Below are 26,415 nucleotides of genomic sequence, written 5' to 3' on the forward strand. Positions count from 1 at the left end.
TTTCAAAAAAGAAAGAAAAATCCTAAAATCTTATGAGGAAAAAAATTTTTTTTTAAAAAAATGGCGGGAAAATGTATTGAATTTCGTTCCGGTTTTTCCGGTTTTCTGATTTCCGGATAACGGGTTCTGTACTGTAGTATAATTTTTTAACCATTTAATTCTTCGTATTAATAATTCGGTAATAAATAATATTCGGTTGATAAATAATTATGTCAACTAATGTGTTGATTATATTAACTTGATTCTTAAGTTTTATCGAAAAATAAATAAAATTATACTAATTTAAGCATACAGATTTGTTCTAACAAATATTCCACTTTCACAAGTGCCAAGTAGGGAATATGATTACCAAGGTAATTTAAAAAATGAAACAATTTATCATTTTAGCTGATCGTTGTTAATTTGTGTATTAACTAGATCAGGGCTGTCCAACTGCAGGCCCGCGGGCCGCATGCGGCCCTCCAACACATATTGTGCAGCCCACCAACTTCTTATTCAGGCTGATTGGCCTCAGTTTTCCCATTAAAATGTAAGCAAATTGTTTCATAATCCTTCTGTTCCATTGTTTTATAATTAATAATTCAACTATTAATTGTTATTGTATAAGAGGTTATTGTTCAACTTTTTCAAACTGTGGCCCGTGGGCTCTTTGCAGTTGGACAGCCCTGAACTAGATAATCTAAAGAATAACTGATTTCCGCACTTTTGTGGCAACATATTTTTTCCTATGACGAACTATAGTTTTGTATAACCAAAGTATTTATTTTTTGTAATTGGTTTTACACATCAAAATCTTTTTGTATCAATTTGCTACACTGGAAGTTTTGGCTTATAACTACCCAAAGACAGAGTGTTACTCAAATCTGGAGAGAAAAAAATCCCCGTACGTATTAAACACAACATATTAAGAGGAAACAACGATCACTGTGCTTTTGTCTGAGCTATATTAGGCCAACTATACTAGTTTCAATTGCTGAAAAAAACTTAAAGAAATAAGTACAGCAGAAATATCATCCTTAAGATCCATGTACCATAGAATGCATTTTGAATGGTCACCATTTTTTAAAAGACGACGAAAATAAGAAACGAAATTCCCTGCATTTTCTTAGCTTCTAAAGAAAAACTCACAATTCCCTGCTAATTTAGGTGATTCCCTGTATTTTCCCTGTCACTTCCAGGTTTTCTCTGTGGAGAAGCAAACCTTGGTGTAAGAGAGTGTATACAAAGTGAAATAACAAGCTTTCATTTCTCTACATAATTTTTTTTTTTTGTTTTTTTAATTTCATACACTATCAAAAATATATGTACAGAAAAAATTTGTTAAACTTTGGTTAAAGAAAAATTGAAGCACAATATGCAGAACACAAAATTGCACTCAGGTAGTGCTCAATATTTTTTTTATATAAAAAATGTATTTGATATATATATATCAAATTAATGTTGTAGCTTCTAACATCTCATGACACAGAAGAAAAATAAACAGAAATAATTTACTAAGAGTCATTAAATATTTACATTAACACAGATAAGGAGTTTAAATTAAAACTGCTACACATTAACATTTTTAAAATAAAGCTTCAAAAACGCTATGAATTGATGGCTCCATAATTTTATTCATCCATGAAAAATGACAAAAATTTTAAAATGTGAGGAAAACAATTTTTAAAATGCATAAAAAATTTAAAAGGAAATCAAAGGCAACTTTGAATTGATTTCTTTAACAATTTCTTATGAAAGCAAAACGAGAACAGGAATTGATGACATCATAATTTTATCCAGGGTGCGTAGTCAGAATTTTCAACAAAAAACAAGCACCTTTTAAGCACTTAAAAAATATTTTAACTCACTTTTCGAAAGAAAAAAAAAATAATAATAATCAGAATATGTGCAGGAATAAAAATTATTTCTGTCTATTGTTTGAAGTTTATATATATATAAAATCAACAAAATGCAAAAATATTTTCTAACAACTTACATAATCATGATAAAATAATTAGTTTTTGATAAATATTGCAGAGAAAATTGTTAAAATCATGCTTTTTTGTAATTTATGATGACGATCAACATGGCAAAGAAATATCTTATTTTGAACCATAAAAAATTAAGCATTTTTTACAAAAAAAAAAAAGCACTTCCAAGCATTTTTCAAAAACGCTACACACCCTGTTATCCATCAATAAAAGAAGAGAAAGGAAATTTTACAATATGCAAAGAATTTAAGGGAAAAAAATTAACATGAATTTATGTCTCCATAATTTTACTTATCAATCAGGGTGCGTAGCCAAATTTAAAAAAAAAAACCTCTTAAGCATTAAAAAACTACTTTTTAAGCACTTTAATTTTCAAAGACTTTACATAATCATGATAAAAAAATTAGTTTCTGGCAAAGAACTTTTTTTTTAATATTAGCCATCATAAAAACAATTAAGCACCATTTTAAATAAATTCATCATTGAGTGAATCATTCTATTTTTTAAATTAACTATTACTTTACTTAATTATGTAAAAATTTTTAAAAATAGTAAAGAAAAAATCTCATTTTGGAAAAGGAAAAATTAAAGCAATTTTTAAAAAATTTCCAATGAAAAAAAAAAAACACACACCTTTAAGGGCTTTTTAAAAACTCTACGCACCCTTTCAATGTAGGAGAAGAAAGGAAATTTTAAAACATGAGAAGAGACAATTTTAAAAACGCTTAAAAATTTGAAGTGTAATGAAATACAACTATGATTAATTGATGTCCCCATACTTTACCCATCAATGCATCAATGAAAGGTTGAAAAAAAATTTAAAACGTGTAAAGAATGTTAAAAAAATCAAATTCTATCGATTGATGGCACCATCAATAAAACACGAGAAAATAAAATTTGGAACCAGTAAAGACCTGTTTAGGCAAAATTTTATAAATAATTCGATGTATTTAATGAGCCCTATTATGAAAACAGTAATTTTTTTATGTCTAATGGCACAACTACATGACCTCCAAAATTTTGAGCTTTTTCAACAAATTCCGCAAAGCTCGTTTCTCAAGCATTTTGATTACACAATTTTTACACATACCCTTTAAAATAACAAGCAGTGGAATGTTAACATTGGAAAACATGTTTAGAGCCCTGAATGAGGGGAAGGGATCATTTTATTCCAAAATGGAATTTTATCTATTAGCACCATAAGCTAAAAATGTGTAGTACAATATCTATCAAAACATAACAGTTTTAAAGAGGGAGACATTTAACCAACATACATTAAAAAAAAAACATAAGTATTTTAAACAAAAGTTAAACATTACTTTAAACATTAGTCTTCTTGCATTAATATAAGAAATTACTTTAGACATTTCATACAATTCATGCTTCATTTAACTTTTCTTTTACAATTTTTCTAGCGAAGAAATAGGTTCTGGTGTAATAAAAAATTCTTAGTTATATAAATTATATTCTTAGTGAATAAATAGCACACAGGAAAAAAGTAAAAAACTTAACAAAACATCAAATTTATATTTTCTAAATGCTTTAAAAATAATTTTCAATTTATGTTTTGAATTGTTATGCCCAAATACTAAAGGGAAGCTGGAGAAGAAAAAATAAAGAGACAACTAACGTCCCAAACATTGTTCAATGAAAAAAAACTACAACAAAATTACTGCAACGCTTAATTTACAGTTAAGACAGATTTCTATACTACAAAGATAAAGAAGGCCCTTAAAGAAAAAGCATACTAAAGCAAATATTTTTCATACCAGCTTTAAGCATTTATAACATTTACTCGATATTACTTCAAGCTTTTGGGACTCTTAATAATAACAAAAATAAAGTGGAATTTTGTCTCAAACTACATCTAGAAATTTTTTTTAAAAAAAAATGACTAATGTAAAAACATTAGCAAGGTTTATAACAAAGCTTTAATTTGGACAGTGTAACTTCATTCGAATCAAAACTTCCTAAAGGTAACTCAAAACATTTATAATAAAACTTAAATTCGGTTCAAATAAACAATTTTGATTACACTCTATAAAACACAATTCACATAACTACATATTTACAATGTCTTCACAGTAAAGCTGGAATACAACAATTGAAAATAAATTAACAATAACAGTTTCATATTGGAGGCCATTTACAATAAGCTGCATCAAATTTATGAACTAGCTAAATCAGGACAAAATTTTTATCCACATAAAAATGTTCAAATGACTTCTTTTTTTAATGATCTATGTGCGATTACTTAGCTCGATGAAGCAGATTTCAGTGCTCAAATTTTAAAAGCCAATCACCTGCCAGATCATTTTTTTTTACTTTTAAATCTAATTTATGCTTATGTTAATTCCCTAATATATTTTCATTTTTTACATTTGAACATGCTTTTAGTAGCACTATAGTATATGGTAACCTAGCATTTGCACCCAAATAAAATTAAAAAAAACACCTTCAGAATGGAATCCCAAGTGATGCAGCTAAAAAATGTTGATCAATCACTATAAGAGTTCACAAACCATCCCACCAAGCTATTGACTTGAAATAAAATTGGCATAAATGGTTTGGTAATTTTCACAATGGGAAAAAGGTTAAGAATGTCATTTAAGAGCTAGCATTCAGTAACATTAGTCTAGTTTCTTGGCTTTACTTGGAGGCGAGAGGTAAGTACCATAAAAGAAACGGGCAAACAACACAAAGTAGGATGTATACATTAGTATTGCGTAGTTGGCGATATCATCTGGTAGTTGGCAAAACTGTCCCCTTTGCCTGGTGATGTAACCAAAGTAGCTGACAAAACAGCCAGCGACCATCTGAAGAATCTGAGACGAAGTAATGAGGATGGCTACGAAGCGTGGCATCTTGAAGCGCATGGCCCTCATCGCGTAGTAAGTATACATCATGGAGTGAGCAAAGTAATTCATCACAACAAACCATCGAGCAGGGGCAATGTGCTCGGTGTAGCTGTACCAAGTAAAAAGAAGAACAGTGATGTGGTGGTACCAGTGGAGAAATATCAGCTGCTGCTTTCGGAGGACAATGAAGATAGTATCACCCAATTCAGGAACTTTAGACAAAGTGAACATCCAAGTCCAAAATCCACTCACTTTAACTTCTTCGATAAAACTTGGATTGCATACGGAATGGGTGAACCCGAACTCGTTTAGAACGTGGGCGAGTTCTGGCAAAGTCCGGCAGAGACCGAAGATAGAGAAGGCCGCGAGGAAGACATTCCAGGCGGCAAGGGTTCTTCTAAGTTCGAATCTAGATCTTGATTGCATGTATGCTTGGCCACCGAATATGAGAAGCATGTAGATGCCAATGTAGTAAAAAGCTTGATGCCAGTGTGCTATCATCCATTGTCTTTTTAAGCTTTTATCAAAGTTCTCTTCAAAGTTGAAGATTATGGAATAGTTTGGAGAGCTTGGCGATTCACTGATGAGGGATGGCATATCCATGGTTCTGAAAGAGAAAAAAAAAATCTCTTAATAATCTTCTCAGTTTTAAAAAGTTAGTGCGAGCTTATTGTTCTGGAATAAAATAATTGCCACTCAAATCTGGAGGGGAAAAAAATTCCCTGTGTTTTCCCCATATGTATTATACACAATGTATTAAAAAAAAAAGGATTACTGTGCTTTTTAATGAGCTATATTGGGCTATCTGTACTAGTTTTAATTACTGGAAAAACTTAAGAGTAAAAAGGAACAGCTGAACATACTTAAATAATGCTACAGTAAATGAAATAGTTAGTATAGATAAAATATCTTTACTAAATATCTCAGATTGCCCTCTGAGTGGTCACCATTTTTTAAAAGACGAAAATAAACAATATTCCCTGTATTTTCCCAGTTTGTAAAGAAAAACTCAAAATTCCCTGCATTTTCCCTATTAATTTTGGGGATTTTCAAATTCCCTGAATTTTTCCAGGTTTTCCATGTTCTCATTATTGAGTGGCAACCCTGAATAATTTTGGCATATAATGACAAAAAAACTCAATTTAAACAAAAATCATTATTAATGGAATTAATTTGCAAAGGGTATGCATATTTATAAATTATGCATTCTTGTAAATGTAAAAGTTAACATGGCCATGCATATCAGGTTTTTTTTTGATATTGTTGGAAATATGGTAATAAACGAACTAACTAAACACATTAGGTTTAATAAACTAACAAGGCAGGAGATGAAAAGTTAATGGACAGACTCGCAATTGAAATTAAAAACATATTCGATTCTATGAATAGTAAAAATGCACACATTTTTATCCTTTAGTTTTTGTTTCAAATAAACTTGTTACCTTAAAGGTAGTAAAATAACTGTTATATTATTGTGCCATAAAAAAAATGTCAAAGGGAATTTTTCTAAAAAATGTGGCTAAATGTGTTCTCAATTCCTATAAAGATTTATAACATTATATTTAATATATTACAATAATTGCAAATGCTTTCAGCACAACTCTAACAGAGTCATTATCCAGAAACATATTTAAGAGGCAGCCAGAAAAAAAAAATTATTAACATCTAAACAGATTATATGAAAACAAAGAAGGAGCAAACACAACTGATACATAATACAACATGCTAAATAAAAATGTTATTTACACCCAATATATTTCAAACCTCATTCTCAGAAGCCCTTTGAAGTGCTTTTACGCTATACGAAAAATATGATGCACAATAAACAATAAGATACAGATTAATTTTCACTGAAGGAAAAATTCTTTTAAACTAAACAGATTTGAAATGCTGCAGAGTCTTCTCATAGAAAAGGGATTCTAATGCCTCTGTTTCATTCAACATGAAAAATATGATCCACACATTCTCACAAAAAGATAATACCCAACATATTAATAGCTTCACTATAAAATATGCTTTTCACAGTGAGAACAATAAAATAGATATTTTTAATACCTCTAATAAAATAGGACATATAGGATAAAAAAATAGTTCCAGCCATGTAGTGCAAAATATACACAGATTTTAAATACTGAAGGGTTTCCTTCTGGGAGAAAAGAAATTCTTACACCTCCGTGCTTTTGAAGTACAGGAAGGAGCTTTCTTTATTTACATAACTAATTAATATATTTGCATCATTTTATTCAGTGAAATATGGTCTATTGAACCTAGTCACTATGCTTAACTTCTAGAATTTAGTTCAAAAATAAAATTGTAACAAAGTTTCAATGAAAAAAATTAAAATAATTATTTAATATCTTTCATTATTAATTTTACAAAGGTTGATATAGATAAAAGTGAAATTTCTTAAAGGGCAATTTCCCGAAATAAACCATAGGATAGTTATCATTTATAAGGAACCATGAAGCAAAGTTTGCTAACATGTGTTAGCAAGGATGGATTCTGATTTGCATAGGTCATAATACAAACAGATGAATCAAATACTGTATTATCATGGTCATTGATAACACACATCTAATACATAAATATCATACTTCATGATCATTATTGAAAAAATTTACATATCAAAAAAATAATATCGCGATTATACATAACGTTAATTATTGAACAAGATTAATTTCATATCGATAATGAAAATATGGACTAATGCAAAAAAATATTTAAATTGGAAAAATACTGAGATACATAATTATATATCTACATTTACAACAATAAATTATGCGATATTAAAACTAGTCACTTATCGGGTAATAGAAACCAAAGTTAGAGTTGGCGATCATTCGGAAGGACAGTCGCCAACACACGGTCTAATCTCATTACTAATTCATAAATATATAAATTAAATCACTAGATTAGAAGCATTTGAACTTTAATAGCGCAGGCGGCGATGACATAACTATTACGCTTTTTCAAGGTCTCCCGTTTAAAGTGAGCAAGGATAATAGAAAGTGAACATCCATTCATTTTAAAACCAGGAACTAGGAATAGAAATTTCTGTTTCGGGTCACCGTGTGAATAAAAAAAGGGGTCGAGTGTATAACGCGAGGAATGACGCCACTGTCTACTCCTCCAATCAACGTTCGTTGACACATTCCCGAAAGGCATCTTTAAGCATGCCGACGGTCTAAGAATTTCCATATCCCCAATTCTAACGAGGAAAATTAACGACAAAATATCAAATGATTCAGAAAGCATTAGATTTATTTAATTTTTGTTTTCAATAGAAATAATTTCAGCTCAGTTTCGTAGTTTCTTTATCATCTTATTATACATAAATCACCACCAAGATATGAAATGCAAACAGTAAATAATTTCTATACTTTGTTGCAAGCATAGATATAAAGGTATATTATTGCCTGGTTGCAAGTTAAAAGACCATTGCGGTATGGGAATTAAGTAATCATCAGCGACAGCATTTAGTTTCGTTATATTTCATTATCAAATTATACAAATATGCTTTCAAAACAATATAAAAGCTTTTAAAAGTTAAACATGTCGGACAGAAATTTAACTCGAGCTATCCTTTAAGATATATATCGTAGAATTATGAAGAAAATTTTTTTTTTTAATACTTTTACAGTCTTCCTGGAATCCTAGACTTCGCGACATAATTCGATAAACAAGAACCACTTGTTGATTGGACCACTAAGAATGGTGCGTCGTATGCTGATATGCACTTAACAAATCTAATGCTAAATAGAGAATTTTTATTTTTGTTTCTTTGTCGAAAAAAATCGTCTGCAAGGAACAATATTTATTTTTCTTTTATCAGTTTCTTAAAATGCGAACAGAAGGACGTGCATTTGTTACAATTTTTAGATAGCATTTTTATAAATTCTTATTACTTGTTTATTGTTATTAATAAGAAAGCGAGCAAAAAAAAAAAGAGGCCGTGCAACGTTGGTTCAAGAGTTGATATGCATTCGCGCTTGGAGCTTTGTTTTAATTTGGCGTATACTGGATGCAAACAGCCTCTCTCCAGAGGAATAATTGTTTTTTCTTAACTTGCACCAGAGTATAGTCATTAAACTGACTGCCTGGTGGCTTCTTACTATATATAAATTATTTATATATATAATAACTATATATAATAACATTCTTACCATACATAAATTACCGCCAAGGTACTCTATAGAATTTAGAGCCACTGAATGCTTGACGTTTTTAAACTAAGTATGAAATCGGAGAATATATGTTTAGGTTCAAATATAGCGTAAGCATATTTTTGGCGATTTCGATTCCCCCTAATAGCAAAAATAGGCAAATCACAAGCTCCCTTCCATACATAAGTAAGAAAGTTGCAATACTCACCCCTCTCTTTTTATCGCTTTAACATTGAATTTTATCGTTGTAAAATAATTTTAATATTAAATTCAAATAAAATATGCACATTAGTTCAAAAACATATTTTTTCATTCATTTTATAAAATTTTGAGTAGAATATTTTTTAGGAATCTTGTTTTCCATCTGTAGTCAAAATATCTCAAACAAATTTTTCAATTTTTTTTTCTTTCCCATTTTAAAATTTTCTTCTTTTTTTTTTTGGAAATAAGCGGATTTTAATGTTTTACATAAACAGGTCTGCCAACTTTCTACGCGCTTTGGAATAATTTCTTCTAGTGGTAGCTATGTTTATGCTTTAATGCATAATTCTTTGTTTCGTAAATATAATTTAAAATTATTTTCTACACTATTACATGCTAATAATTCAAAAGTTTATAAAAAACGTCACTTTGCTTCAGCTGTCTCATATTACAGCCTCTAAATTGTTTGCAAAATAACCTGAACTTTTGAAAGCTTTAGTACTTGATTGTCCACCATTCTATAAAATATTTAAACAAAAAGCCACTCCCTTTCCCTTGTCAGCAAAAATCTTGAGCTTACATAACATTCGAACAGTCCCAACACCATATGGTATTCTATGGAATAACAAAGGCTCTTTCGAATTATTACAAATTAGATACTTCGTCAAGTGAGTTTTTCATTAGTCATTAAAAAAAAAATGATAGAAAGGGCTGATTTTAAAATAGAGCTTGTTTCTATTACCCAATCACCTAGACAAAAAAAAGTCCTGTCTTTGCATTAGCAATACAATATGAGTTTCAGGGCACTGTATTTGAGGAGAAGCTTTCAAAGAACTGTAGTTTTAACATTGTAAATCCGTAATTAAAATACGTAATCGACTGTTTTAAAAAGGTTTTTTTTTTTAAAAAAAGGCCCATTTTTAGAATTCTAAATATATTGTGATGAAAGATCTGTAAAGTAATAAAATAATGTGGTCATAACGACTCTAGATACATTTTTAAATGCAAGCATTCAGTAATAAAGAAAAAGAATATTTTAACATAAAGAGCTTTTTAAAAAAATGAAAGTGACTACTATAATGACTTATATTTGTTTTAAAATGCATTGCGCACGCACTCTTAAATAATACACTAACAATTTATGCACGATAGATTTCATTAATTTTAAACTTTTCTTTTATTGTTGCTGTTAACAACGAAAAAATGGTAACGATAGCCTCGCCTCCAATTATCAATAAATTTAACTTCATTTTATTATGAAATTTAAATAATAACCGGCGTTGAACAGTCGACTCAATTCTGAGTTTAGGACTATCATTGTTCGCTTCCGCGGCTTTGAACCCAACCCAGAAGACAAGGGAGCTCCGGGATGAAGCATTGGGACAAACTAACGATCGTGGAGGACTTTTCAATGGAACTAACCCGCATTTGAGTTACATGGAAAGGAAAACCACGAAAACCTTCCAAGGGTAGCCCGACAAGCCATGACACGTCTACCATTGAGAATATTTAACGTCAGCACTGCGGTCGGTGCGAGCCGGGAGCAGAATTCGTATCAACCATCCACAGCTGGGATTCGAACCAGTTTCACTTCATTGGGAAGCGAACATAATCGCCTGAGCCACCGCAGCCACTAAATTGATATAAGAACACGACGAATATTTACTCTGAAATCAATTTTTATGACAGTTCTGAGTGGGTACGATTGTTAGAAATTATTATTTATTTTTTTCGAGTTCGAAAATAAAAATCAAGGATTATCAGCAACCAGAAAAATTACAACATATTTATGTAACAAAAAACGTGCATTTTTCATAAAGCGTGTTGTAACGTGTGTAAATTTATAAACTATGCATGGCTTAGTTCTAAATAATATTTAAAAAAAATATTTTTTTATAACTGTCGTCGAACAGCCGAAAAAATTGTGGGTTTACAACTACCAATGTTCAACTCCGTAGCCTAGTAATTGTGAATCTAATCCAGAAGACTTTGGAAGTCTGGATCAAGTATTGGGAGAAATTTGGCCTTCGCGAAGGACTATTTGATGGAACTAACCCGTACTATCGTTACATGGAGTGAAAAACCACGAAAAACTTCCACGGTTAACCTGGCGGCAAGGGAACTCTAATCTATGATCCGTCTACCACTGAGGATATTTTACGTTAGCACTGTGTTCGGGGAGAGCCGGATGCGGAATTCGTATCGATCAACTAACGCTGGGATTCGAACCCGGTTCACCTCATTGGTAGGCTAATGCTCTATCCCGAGTCACTGCATGAATCCGAGTTCTATCCGAGTTTCTCCATGAATATTTTTCCTTACAATAAATCTTGCCAGAAATAATTTCTGGAATTCTCTTTCTAGAAACATTTTTCTCTCCTAAAATGCACGCGAGTTTTATTTAATTTTTTTATTTTTTTTTTCATTTTCTATGGCACTAGAAACGTTTCATTAAGGTCACGGACGAAAGACAATTTTTTCTTCGGTAGTGCCATGAAGGCCACTGCAGATCGCCAATTCATATAATTAAAGAAGTTATCACATTGAATCAAGAGCTTTTGGCTTTCGCTTGACTCAAAATTGGGTCGCAATTAAAGATGAGACCGGCGCAGCCAGACCCCACAGCGGGCTCTGGCTCATAATTTTTGTAAACTTTTTTACTACTTCTAAACAAACGTTTGGTTCAGGTAAAAAAATATATATATATAATTTAGAAAGCTAAAAAATTATAGAGATCTGATACTTCTTTGCGACCGCAACATGTGCCCCTTATTGGCTAAATCTATTAAGTATGTATCTAGGATCTTCTCTCGTCGCAATGAACGATACGCGCAAACTAATTTTTTTTTAAGCATTGAACATTAATGTTGTACACTTTCTATATTTTAAACTTTATCAATATACAAACATCGATATTCATAAAAATAAAATGATGACCTTAAATCACATGGTATGATCCAGTTTCCTCGCATAAATATCCTCAACATAAATAAATACTACAAGTTGAAAGAAATATTGCTCACCTGCAAAATAATCTTTATTCCTAATNTTTATTTCAGAAACAATTTTTTTCTTTTTTTAAATCAGCAGTGGGGACAAGTGAGGGAATGACATATTGGTATATTTTAATTACCTAAAATAAATAAAAAATAAAAATTGATAATTTTATTTTTAATCTTTGGTTAGCTTGAATTCTGAAGGACACTTTCCCTGAATTTTTTTTTCTGTGTAAGCTGTAAAACAAACATAAAATACACTGGGGACATGAAAATGACTGTTTTTGTGAGAATGACCCATATATATAATTTAGAAAGCTAAAAAATTATACAGATCACTTCTTTGCGGCAGCAACATGTATTGGCTGACTCTATTAAGTATGTATCTCTGATCTTCTCTCGTCCAAATGGACGACTCGCGCGCAAACTATTTTTTTTTAAGCATTGAACATTAATGTTGTACACTTTCTATATTTTAAACTTTATCAATATACAAACATCGATATTCATAAAAATAAAATGATGACCTTAAATCACATGGTATGATCCAGTTTCCTCGCATAAATATCCTCAACATAAATAAATACTACAAGTTGAAAGAAATATTGCTCACCTGCAAAATAATCTTTATTCCTAATTTAAAAGGTGATACGCGTAATATTTATAACCCTTTTTTGATTTAATTATTATTCGAAATTGAAGGCTAAAAACTAAAAGCGGAATTTCTTTATAATAAAGCAATTCAAAGATTCGCAACGTTTCATGTTACTTTAAAACAGTATCTCATTAACTATTTCGCAAAATTTGCGAAATAGTTAATGAGATACTGAAAGTATATATATATACAGGGGTCTGTCCAGACATTTTGTGAAAGGTCAGTTTTTGTAAAATTGTGAAAAAATTACTCGTAACTTCTGAATATAAAATAAACGTTAAGTCACATTCTTTCAACCAGGGTCCGCTTCTGTGAATTTGTGCAAATAGGGTCCGTTATTGCAAAAAAAAAATTTTTCAAGTAATTTTTAAATTGTACAAGACTATGCTTAAAACTGTAAAATTATAATTAAAAAAATTCAATTATAAAAAATAAACAGCAATTGCAGCTACTAAATTAGCGATGCAACATATAAATATTTGGTATTTAGCATATACTGCTGAACGCAGAATATTCATTTCGGACGAACAAAGGAAGAAGTGTCTGCCGAAGACAAAATTTAGTTCGTTTACATCTGTCTTTCTTCCCCCCCCCTTCCTGGAAAGGGTTTATTCGATTAACAAAACAATAATGAAGATAAACAAATTTATGAAGGAACCGATTAAAGGAAAAATTATTTTGTGAAGGGTCCGTTTTTATGAAAAGATATTTTGTGAAGGGTCCGTTAACGGACCCAAATTTCTCCTAAACAGACCCCTGATATATGTAATTTTATAAATATACACTTTTAGTATAAGTTATGTACGTATCATTTTGTACATTCAGTATCAGTTTTGCACATGTCATTACATTGTATGAGGTACGAGAACACTGAATAAGTTTAAACTTTGTCCCCGTAAAAACTGGAACTAAATTTCATAATCCGAAACTGTGTTAATACAATAAAACATTTTGGGGTCGATCAAATTTACACTTCCTAGTTTCGGTGAAACAAACCGTTCATAGTCAAGATTTTTAGTCAGAAATAATTTTAACAGATGGTGGGGGGGGGGGGGGTGTTGGTAAGGAAAGCAAGCAGAGCCCCTTATCGAAATAAATAAATGTATTATTTGAAAAACGTCAGAAGCAAAACATAAAAACTAATTCTATAAAAAGATTTTAAACAAAATGTCGCTTTAAAATCGCATCCTTCTCGTAAACGCCCCAAATCCTTTATACCACATCAATTAAATATATTTCAAGAAAAGTAAAATTAATATTGGAGACAAATTACAAATTATTTAACATGATTAGTGTTCAAGCTGATAACAAAAGTAAAAAGAGAGATAATTTTACTAACATAATAATATTTGCTTTTGTAAAAATATTGAATTAAAAAAAAAAAAAAAAAAAGACATGATGAATGAGAAACAAACAAGGGGGTTGATGAATGGAGACTGCTTAGTAAAACTAATATGTTAATATTAAGCAGAGAATGCTAATATATTAATATTGTATTATTTGACGTACGTAGAAAATTAGTATAATATTCATCATTTTGAACGAGAAAGAAAATTTAAAAATTTCTTAAAACTTAAATTATTAAAATTATATAAAAAAAAATAAGGAGGAAAAAATAATTTACAATTAGTTACAGCATTTAAATTAAACTGTTAGAGACTAACTAGAAATAAATTTGACTCATATTAAGCAATTATTCAGTTGCAAATTCTATACGCCATGGACTTCATAATACCATTAAAATTACGGATCATTGACAAATGAAATCACAAAAATTTCAATAAATTAAACACCGCTTACCCGAGAATACGAATTTACTGATATGCAATCAGTGTTGCTCCGCACATCACACTCTCAACTAGCTCACTGTCCGAGATTTTTCCTCGCCATCCTTTTTTAAGAATGAAACCAATTCCACCTCCCCCCTTCTCTTCCTCTCTTTTTCTTTCAAAGTTCAGTCTCAGTAATGACGTCAAAAAAATGGAATAGAAACAACTGACGAACTCGAAGGTCATAACTATTCATCAGGATTCTTTTTAATTTGGCTGAAATTACGCACCTGTCAATCAATTTCTGGAACTTAATAATATTTTGCATGCTTTTAACTCGCATAGTAGGTAAATAAGGAAAATAATCCAAGCGAAAGACAGATATCGTCATTAAAATTGACACGAAAATACACATTAGTATATGTTTAATATACTAATAAAGAAAATACTTGTATTATAATGTTTAATCAAACGCAAAATCTTAAGTTCAAAGGTTGCACATTATTTTAAGAGTTCTTAAAAAGTATGAACTTTTTACTGGTGTAGCTTTATACTTCATTATTTCTTTTATATTTACGGTATTACTTTAGAGACTAACAAACGACTTAATGAGTTCAAATCGTTCTTTTTGAAGATGAATCAAGCATAGCTGTTTTTTTTCTTAAAAATGTCGTCTGCGTCTTTCTGTCTTAGTTAAAACATTTTACTCTCATTTTCATTCTTCTTTCAGCTAGAAAAATTAAATCGTGAGCTGCGAAATATAATTGCAATCATAGATTTACATCTTTTGGGTAGGATGAGACTTTTGCAGGATGAAATCTGGGATAGCTTGCATCGAAAGCGAGCGAGAAAAAACGCAAAAAAGAAATATATATACATTTTTTTCTTTAATGGAATTAACAAAATTTTAATTGCTTCCTTCTAATATGGTTTCAACAAACTTCAACATTGTCCTGAAACGGAACAGCGAAACCCTCTGGGGCAGTCCAAATATTACTTAAGAACATAATGGGAGAGAGGGTTTGTGATTTACTGATTTACTTATTTTTGTTCACAAGGGGGTGAGACTATGCGCAACGCTTAGGTAAGATTTTAAAATCACATTTTCAAAAAAATAAATTTTAAATGAGAAAAATAAATAAATCTAATAAAAATAATAAAAGAAACATTTTCTAATTTGATAGATATTTAAGTGTGAAGAATAAAGAAGTTGGAAAAACATGTCTCCTAGGGGTTTGAGGTCAAGAGGGAAATACGAAATATTAAACTCAAAATTATCATAAAAAAAAAGAAGAGGTAGTGTCCGAGATAAGAATTTTAATGCCTGTCATAAACTATTAATTCTTCCTCTTATGCTACTTGCTTTAATCGTTTTTTTTTTTTTTTTCAAAAAGAAATTTACAAGCTTTCAGAAAGATAGAAGCGGCTGTAAGCGATGAACCTTAGAGTTTGAATTTACCATTTATGTATAATCATTTTCAGTAAGAAAAGTCTTTTAAAATTAAAATAAAAAAATTCTATATCATTGATGTACTCAGGTTTTAAATAATAAACTGTGAAACTGAATTGGAATGAAAAAAAATAATGAACTGTGCGGAAACAAAAGAAGAATTGGAGATAGTAAATATTGATACTTAATGAGTCATAAATCATGTAAATATTGACACTTAATGAGTCATAAATTATGCAGAAAGGAACCTAAGTAAATTAATCAGGACAATGCTTCATAAAAAAAATTAAAGGGCGTAACGGGGAAGTAAACAAGTAAATTTAATTAATTCCTATAAATAATAATTATATTTACATTAATTTATTTACGGAACTTTAACATAAATGTCGTTTAAGAAACAAATTAACAAAAGTAATATTTATTTGATTAATCGAGGAAGAAAATATTAAAAATTAAGATTTGCGCAAGCAGATCAGTGCCTGATTTATTATAAGGTCTGAAAGGCCCGATTCAAGCGCCCCCACGTTACTAGGGCTAACTAAATTTTAAAAAAATATATAAATAAATATGAGCTTTTCTTAAAAAATAATTAAGACAATGAGTCTATTAGAATTATAAATAAATAAAAATAGAAATAAAGATAAGCTTAAATTTACTAAATTATCTTAATTTGCTTAAATTATATATAATTTAAAAACATTTAGTAAATAAACAAGTAAATTTGATTTAAAGTCACGATTAGGCCTACTGCCTCAGGATTTCTAACCCTGGTTCTGGTTGAGACAGTCAACAAGTTGTTTCCTTCTACTTTTATCATTTTTATTATTAGTATATTTAGTATTTATATTATACTTGCAACCCGAGTAGAATACACGATTAGGCCCAAAAAAGTGATTTAAATTAGGAAAATAATCCCCATAATCCACGGAAAATATTACGAGCCTAATCATGTGGTTGTGTCTGACGGGTTAACGTTACAGCGATTAGACTATTATCACGCTGAAGCTATTTAATTAGATTCCTGTAAGCAAAGTCACGCGTGGTAAGCATTCAGGTAAGCAAAGTCACGATTGGTTTCCAAAGTTGTGAAACAAAATTTACAGCTAATCAAAATTTCGAACAATTCACAACTGTAACAGACATAAAACTATAAACACAGTTCCCAGCAGATCACCGAAGGCAGCCAAGCATCACTGGCTGCGGTTCGTGAGCGAATGGGTGACCACTTTGATCAGTCTGCGTAGGGACCGAGGGTGTGCGGAATGGGTCCTCGTTAAACTGTTCGCTAGGAAAGTGCTCGACTTCGAGTGCAGGTCACAGGGCTACCGAAGCGGGGTGCCATCCCCTCTGCAGATGACCAAAATGGTGATAGCATATCTTCGGATTATCCTCAGGGATAATTAGGGCGGTTTAATTTCAATAACACGCGTTCATACTGTGCAGCAAAAGGAAGAAAAAAAGAATCTTATCACTGAAAACGCATAAGATGTAATTCAAATAGAATTTTTTTTTTTTTTTNTTTTTTTCCTAAGATTGGACAGTCGGTCAAAAATCAATCTGAAGCTCACGACTTGCCATTGAATCGATCTCAAAGGAAAGATTAATCCCTCTGATTTCTATCAATTTTCAAAAATAACACCCACTATCTACTTCGCTGATCGATAAGAAATGCATGAATAAAAAGACAAAGGTGAGCAGGCTTAACTAGGTTTCGTAAATATTATGATACCTTTAAACATATCGAACCATACTTTTTATAGAAAAGTTAATCTCAGTACTTAGTAGAAATAAATATTTTTAAGCATAACATAAAATATGTTTCATACATGTTCAACATATAATTTACTGAATTTTTGCATCAAATATAAAAAAAAAAAAAATAACATTACGAACTTATTCTACTGTTGTCTTACGCCGCCGCTTTGACAGAGTTAGTCATTACTTAGATCATTACGTCGACCATCAGAGTTCCAAACATTGTCTCGAACCTAATCCTTAATATGGAGTTACCCATTAAGCGTAAAGTGATGCATGTTACGCGTCAAATTTTTATAACTAAATAGTTCATTTAATTACATTAAAAAGCGAGTTTGGATAGAAAATTATCGATTCGATGCAATAACATCACTGATTTTTAGTTTGAGAACAATTAAATTCAGAAAAAAAAAGTTAAGGACTGGTTGTTTCAGTTTCGAAAGAATGTTTCAACTTTTACATAATTACGATTTCTGTTAAAGGATCATGCCACTCAATAATATTTGATTTAAAGATATTGATGAAGAGTTAACATTGTTCTCAATACTTTTCATAGTAAATTAAAATATTTAATTTGTTTATTTTGGAATTTATTCAAATATTTGAGAAATTTTTTACCGATCTGAAATAAAGATTTTTAATGCAGAAATTAAAATGCGAAGCTTTAGAACAGTCTAATACTGTACAGAGATGTCTCAACGCACTTGAAATAAGACTTGAACTAATAGAAATATTTCTTTAACCCTTTGCATACGGCGTACTATGCTGTACCATCACCTGTGGTCCACATGTTGTACCAGCCGTAAGAAAAAGGTTAATGCATGTATGTCCGCGATGGCTTAGGGGATAGAGCGTTCTCCTTCCACAGAGGTGAACCGGGATCAAACACAAGCGATGGCTGGTCGATACGAATTCCGCATCCAGCTAGCACCGACCCCACTGCTGACAGGAAATATCTTCAGTGGTAGACGGATCATGGGTTAGAATCCCCTTACCATCAGGTTAACCGTGGGAGGTTCTCGTCATCTTTCTCTCCATGTAACGCAAATGCGGGTTAGCTCCATCACAAAGTCCTCAACGATGGCAATATTCTCCCAGCACTTGATCCAGGAGTTCCTTTGTCTTCTGGATCGGGTAAAAAGTTACAAGGCTACGGAGTTGAACAGTAGTAAATCCAAAAATTGGGTCGGCTGTTCAACGACGGTTATAAAATAAAATGTATATGTCAGGTTTATTTTAAACGAACACAACTGTTTTTAAAACATTAATTAATTTTTATTTCCTAAGTTAAAAGTGACCTAATATTTACTTATTCTATTATTATAATTATCTATTAAAAAAAAATTTTTCTCATGGAAAATTTAATGTAACGATAATGCTTATATAAAGATACATACAAAAAAAAAAAAAAAAAAAAAAAAAAAAAAAAAAAAAAACATAAAACATTAAGTTTATCTGAATATCTTAATCCTTCTCTGAAATTTTAATTGTGAAACACCGTATGAGATTATCTTACACCGTCGCAAAATGTTGGTTATTTTAACAGTCTTTAAGCTGTAACTAGACAATTGCTATTCTATTGGTCTGACTGTGGTAAGGTTAATATATATAAAAAAAAATATATAATAAATAACGCGCAAACAAACGGAAATTAATTATAACTATTAATTAAAAATAATCTGTAACAGTGCAATCGGCGTGTATTAAGTCTATAAAAATTCAATTAGAGCAGTGTTTCCGAAAGTGTGGTAAGCGTACCCCCAGGGGTACGGGAACAGTTTAGCGGGGGTACGCGTTCTTATGCGAAATATCTTGCAACAAACGAAAATTTCAAAAAAATTATTATTTAAAAACAAAGCAAGCCATGAAAATTTACGATTACGTATTTTTCTATTGNCAACGAAGGCAATATTCTCCCAGCACTTGATCCAGGAGTTCCTTTGTCTTCTGGATCGGGTAAAAAGTTACAAGGCTACGGAGTTGAACAGTAGTAAATCCAAAAATTGGGTCGGCTGTTCAACGACGGTTATAAAATAAAATGTATATGTCAGGTTTATTTTAAACGAACACAACTGTTTTTAAAACATTAATTAATTTTTATTTCCTAAGTTAAAAGTGACCTAATATTTACTTATTCTATTATTATAATTATCTATTAAAAAAAAAAATTTCTCATGGAAAATTTAATGTAACGATAATGCTTATTATAATGATACATACAAAAAAAAAAAGCATAACACATTAAGTTTATATATTATCTGAATATCTTAATCCTTCTCTGAAATTTTAATTGGGAAACACCGTATGAGATTATCTTACACCGTCGCAAAATGTTGGTTATTTTAACAGTCTTTAAGCTGTAACTAGACAATTGCTATTCTGTTGGTCTGACTGTGGTAAGGTTAATACATATAAAAAAATTATATAATAAATAACGCGCAAACAAACGGAAATTAATTATAACTAATAAAAATAATCTGTAACAGTGCAATCGGCGTGTATTAAGTCTATAACAATTCAATTAGAGCAGTGTTTCCGAAAGTGTGGTACGCGTACCCCCAGGGGTACGGGAACAGTTTAGCAGGGGTACGCGTTCTTATGCAAAATATCTTGCAACAAACGAAAATTTCAAAAAAATTAGTATTTAAAAACAAAGCAAGCCATGAAAATTTACGATTACGTATTTTTCTATTGGCTATTTTTTGCAGAGTTAACAGTTGGTCATAACAGTGGTGTCAACAGTCGTGATTTTTAACTTTTGTGCAGTTTTTTTTTTCTAGTAAAAAAAAAATTTTTTTTTTTTCTTTCTTTTTGAGTGGTACACAGCGTTACGAAAAATTTGGAAAGGGTACACAAAAGTTCTCATTTGCAGTAATAAAACACATTATCTGAAATACAATAATAGAAATGAGGACAGACAATCTTTTAACGAAATATTATTTCATATCATTTGCACTTGGACTGCTGCCTATTACAATAATTTTAAGCCTCAATGCATGGCAGTCAGACAAATAGCAATTGTTCTACTTAAGTCCATATTCATGTACAATATGAGAATTTTTTTTGCTTATGTAAATGATGGGATATTTCCTTAGAATTCTTCTCGGGCTGGTATGAATTCCCAGCAATATTAATGCCTCATACATATACAGCCCAGCATTTAAATACATTGTGCGTTATATTATCTATTTGCAAACAGAAACATGTTCTATTTATTATACTACTCAGTATCACTTTTTAATCTTCATATAAAGCTCACTTATTGTACATAGTTACGTTTCAGAAAACTGTAATAAGAAAAATTGCGTTATAAAGTTAAATTATTAATACTGTTTTCAAGATATTATAGAAAAATTTTAACAACATCTAATTGTTATTAATAATTAAAACCTTTTATAAATCCGTGAACTCGAAAGTGTAGCGTAATTACCAACATCCTCCCGCATAAGAAATATGATAGTTTGTTATTATGACTGAAATTTGATAACGTTTTTATTTTTGAATGGAGAATATGTTATTGTACTGGATTAGAAAATCACGCGTGTTTTTGTATTCTCTATAATGAATTGATTAATGAGCATTTCTAATAATACTTGTAAAACTATATTTTGGTGTAGTCTCTTAATTTTAAAAATTAAGAAATTTACATTTAAAAAAATTTAAATTAAAGAAAAAAAATTATGTACTAAAAGCTATACATACTAAACCTCTTGATGGAGATTTCAGTTTCTAAAGAATAAATATCACATCTTATTAAATTATTATTGTAACTAATTATAGCAAATTCTAATTCTTTTCGCATGTTCCTTGATTCCGATAGAGTCATAAGAAAAACTTTATTCAAACAGATTCCCTCGTAAATTCAAATGTTTTTTTTTTTTCTTTTTTTTTCCATCTCCTAATTACTATACTTTTATATCATATTAAGGAATGATGATATTACGACGGACAAATTTTCAACTTGATAACGACTCACGAATATTGAATTCTTGTATTCATTCCGTTGTAAGCCCACGTCGTTTAAATAGTCATTTCAAAATATTCAAAGGATTCTCAATACTCCGATTTCATCATTATTTCGCTTTTCCGCCCAGCCGTTTTCACGTTTGTACTAAAATATTGGAATCGGAAAAACAAGTTATTACGATACGCGAATTTCAAATTTGAGTAATCACATTTTAAAAAGCTCAAATTGCCTTTTTCCGATATATATTAAATAGGGCATTGAATTTCAAATTGAAGTAATCACTTTTTACCGCACTAGATTCACAACTATTGCATCAAATAAATATTTTTTTTTCGATCTTTTTTTCGGCAGTTATGCCACAGTCTCTTGAGACATTTTCATGCGGTTATTCAAATTCGGATATTTGTAGTATGATGTTTATTTCAGCATGCGATTTCGAATTTGAAATATCACTTCTAAAGTTTGCGGTTCGCAAATTGACGTAATTTCGATTTGTAAATTGTGTAGTAAATTGACGTAGTTTTCCGATCGATTTTCGGCAGTTATTTATCGCTTTTTTCTTTTCTCTTTTTTTTCGAATTTAGATATTTTTGTAAATAGCTTTCACGCGATCCGTCTGTTTGCCAAAAAAAAATTTTTTTTTTTACATAGTCGCTTTTCTAATAATTTAGTCGCCATCTTTTGAAGGAAAAAAAAAAGCTTTTTTGCTGTTTATTGAAAGAAATAGCCATAGTCGCCAGTGAATACCCTGAAACCGACAGTTATCGCGATGTCCTGAAATAAACAATAGGTTATAATAGGGTAGACAAAAGCGTAGTTATCACATCATAATTAACTTCATAAATATTCCCAAACACTCTTATACACATTAACGTTAAATAAACGTAATTCTAACATTGAAAAAATTCATCATTTAAGAAAATAAATCTTATCACAAAAATATTTTTCATAGAAAGATCTACTTTTTTAGTAAAATTCCTAATAACTACAAATACAATTTTGTTTTTAATTTACTAAACTACCAAAATTCCCCATTCTTACCAATTTTTCTTCTTAATTTGTTGCGACGAAGACTGAATACGATTATTTTATTCTAAAATAATATACATAAGAAAAGTTGGTACTTTTACTGTAGCCAGGCACAAATAAATTTAAATTTTTTTCTTCTTTTCTTGGAAGACAAAACAAAATGGCCTTCACAAAAAAAAAAGTAAGAGAACTTATTTGTGCTTGGGGAAATTGGAAAGTACAAAAAATTCTTTAATTAGAAAAATAAAGTAAATAAATCAGAAAAATAAAAACTAAAAATACCTTAGTATTTGTGTTTACTAGCAACTTGAATTAAAAATGTAAATATCAGTCTCTACATTTGTGCATTTTTGTTACATTAAATAACACCATAATAGCAAACATCGTGTAAAATTTCAATACTTTAGAGGGTGTGTAGCCAGATTTTTCAACAAAAAATAAGCATACTTTTAAGTACTTTTCAAGCACTCAAAAAACACTTTTAATCACTCTCATAAAAATAATCATAATTAGGATCTGTGCAGTAATAAAATTTTTTTTCTATGGTTTAAAGTTCTTAATTTATGAACATAAAATCAATAAAATTCAAAAACATTTTCAAAAACTTCACACAATCGTGATAAACCAACTAGTTTGATAAATTTTTCTGAAAAAATTAAGAAAATCATGCATATTTGGTAATTTATAACATGGCAAAGAAAAATCTCTTTTCAAAATATAGAAAACTAAGCACTTTTTACAAACCTCGAATAAAAAAAGTACCTTTAAGGGCTTTTAAAAAAATGCAAATTAAAAATAAGCACCTTTAAGCACTTCTTAAAAACACTATGCACCCCACTTTATATCTAATGCAATGTGTAACATGTAAATTTTCAACTTCCCATATTTTGTTAGATATTGGGAGATTTAAAAAGCATCAACACAATGAAAACATTTATTCTACATCAAGTTTCATTTTATAATCTATATAACCAGTAGTATATTGGGAGATTTAAAAAGGATCAATACAATGAAAAAAAATTATTCTACATCAAGCTTCATTTTATAATTTATATAACCAGTAGTATATTGGGAGATTTAAAAAGGATCTATGCAACGAAAAAAAATTATTCTACATCAAGCTTCATTTTATAATCTATATAAACCAGTAGTGTATATTGGTAAAATTTCAACTTCCCATATTTTGTTAGATATTGGAATAGGGAATGATGCAACGAAGAGCACAATGATGTCGTAAAAGTTTGCATTAATTTTTTTTTAAATACCAAGAAAAAATTTATTCTACATCAAGTTACATTTTATAATCTATATAACCAGACCAGTGGTATATTGGTTTTACCACAGAAGCTTATTTTTAAATCATTGCATCTTGCTGCAAAATAGACATCAGAATCATAATTTTAATTAAAATTCAAGAATAATTTAAAGTTTTGGTATTCAGTCCTCAATAGAATCTATGTAAGAGCTAGGTGAAAAAATGAATTTGCAGGTATATAAGGTAACAAAACAAGAAATGGCAGTAAAAACGGAAAGAATGAATGAAAATCCTTACTAAAGAGGAGGTCTCATAAAAAGCAGACTCGTAATTCTGATAATTTTTCAAAAATATTGTAATTTAGATAATAAACAGAATATAATATTTTAAATTTTTTAACTTCATATAGTGGTACTTTTTGGTTTGCCAAGCGAAAGTATTTTTTAAAGTTTTTTTTCTTCTTTTATCATAAACCTTTCTTTTTTCTTCTTTTTTAATTTTTGAGAACATCCATTTTGTTTGGTGTTTAAAAAATAAGATAAAATAAAAGTATCAATAAAGCTGTATGAAGAAAATAGTATCAAAACCTTTTTAAAACAAAATAAAAATATTAGAATTTTTTAGTTAAAAAAAATATTTAAATAAATGACAATCAGCAAAAGAAATAGTTCAGAATATGAAGTTATTTATATTTCATTTAATTTATATATTTATATTTTTAACTTCAAGATATGCTGTTCAAGATATGTACAGAGGAAAATCTTTACCATAAAATCAGAACTTTAATTTATATTTTAACTAAAAATACATTCAATTTCTCCAAAATAAGTATTTTATCAAAAAAAAATTAGCATTGCAAGCAAAAGTATACATAAATAAAAATAAAGAGTAAGAAATTGAATTAGTATTCATACTTATGAACAAGATTAAATACAAGTAAAAAAATTTAAGTTTGCTATAACTATATCGATTCAGTCAGGAATTGCTTTTCAATTAATCGGAGATAAATAATTCAAAATTAAACGAAACAAAATTTGATACATTGATATATTTTCACTAACTGCGGATAAGTGAGAGAAGAAAAGCTATGATCAATAAAAAATAAAGAATATATAACAGCAATAAGTCAATTTTCTCACGCAATTACATTAAAATTAAGAGTGAAAATTTAAATCACTTACGTTTATATTCCCCGACCGGCATATACAAACAATTTGACATACATTTGAGGTGACAGTTATCATATATGTAAATATGGCGATATAAATAAAGCAAGGAAGATTCGATTGATTTTTAAAATAACTATTACTTTATAACAGTTACATTTTTTAGCATTCGCTAAATAAAAAGGGTGAACATTAAAAATGTAATGCACGAAAATCGAAAAGGGAGTAACTCACCTCAGACAGTTAAGATGACAGGATATGTTACAGCAGTAAGCCTAATTTCTCGGTTAAAAGCAGCACTAAATCTTAATATTTCAGTTTAATATTTGCAGTGAAGCTAGATCAGATGTCCCAATTTTCACTTCATACAGCAAAAAGTATCTCCCAAACTGTTCTATGAAATGAAGTTACAAGAATCACTCGCGAAGTTAAAAAGCCGACACAGGTTCACCGCCGCACCTTAGTTATAGTGACACCATGTGGATTTTGGAGTGGCCATGATGTTGCGGCACGACCAGACCATCGGGCACGCGTAGACGTCACCTCATTACGTCACGGTAGGGTTACTACATATTTTAAAGAAGAGTGCTCGATGCTTAGTTGCCAAAAAGAGAAAATAATTGAAATTGAAAAGAAATTTTTGTGAACTGATTGATTCCTATTACTGTTTTTAAAAACGATCTTAAAATTTAACATTTCATAATATTTAAATTACATTTTTCGGTCATCTATTTAAAACTATTTAAAAACATTTGAGTATTTGCATTTCATAAAATACGAAAAATAACTGTCCAAATTTTATTGCAGACGATTTATTCATTTTTTTCCTTCATTTTGAGCTCTGTTAAATTTTAATAAAAGGGATAAACTGTTATATGCGTCTTTTTTTCTTCCTTTTCTTTCTTTCATTTTTTTTATTTCTTTGAAAAAGTTTTGCGTATAAGTTTTTAAAATTCCCAAATTTTAAACTTGCACAGAAGATATTTAAAAAAATTTAAAAATCGAAATTTGAATATTTTTATTAAGGCAATTAATTGAATGTTGAAAAAAGGGGGGGAGAAGAGAGCTAATAGTAGTTTCGATTTCATGAATAAAAATTTGCTTTGAATGCTTCATAACACTCATAAACACTCTGTTTTTTTTAAACTATTTACATTCATGGCAATTAAGTTTAAGATGCT

General features: G+C 29.8%; 1 protein-coding gene across 3 annotated transcripts; it reads right to left on the reverse strand.

Annotated features, from left to right (window-relative positions):
* Nucleotides 1-1,240: 1,240 nt before the first annotated feature.
* Nucleotides 1,241-25,785, reverse strand: LOC107453182 (elongation of very long chain fatty acids protein baldspot). 3 transcript variants are annotated; one of them, XM_016069890.4, is made up of 2 exons: nt 25,469-25,785; nt 1,241-5,435 (listed from the first exon to the last, which is right to left on the reverse strand). In XM_016069890.4, the coding sequence occupies exon 2, from the start codon at nt 5,429-5,431 to the stop codon at nt 4,601-4,603; it is 831 nt and encodes a 276-aa protein (XP_015925376.1). In that variant the 5' UTR covers nt 5,432-5,435; nt 25,469-25,785; the 3' UTR covers nt 1,241-4,600. The 3 variants fall into 3 exon arrangements, with proteins under 3 accessions (XP_015925376.1, XP_042902909.1, XP_015925377.1); XM_043046975.2 differs by lacking the exon at nt 25,469-25,785 and adding an exon at nt 25,250-25,386; XM_016069891.3 differs by lacking the exon at nt 25,469-25,785 and adding an exon at nt 14,644-14,796.
* Nucleotides 25,786-26,415: the final 630 nt, after the last annotated feature.

Source organism: Parasteatoda tepidariorum, chromosome 3 (assembly GCF_043381705.1).
Source record: "Parasteatoda tepidariorum isolate YZ-2023 chromosome 3, CAS_Ptep_4.0, whole genome shotgun sequence".
Lineage (NCBI taxonomy): Eukaryota > Metazoa > Arthropoda > Arachnida > Araneae > Theridiidae > Parasteatoda > Parasteatoda tepidariorum.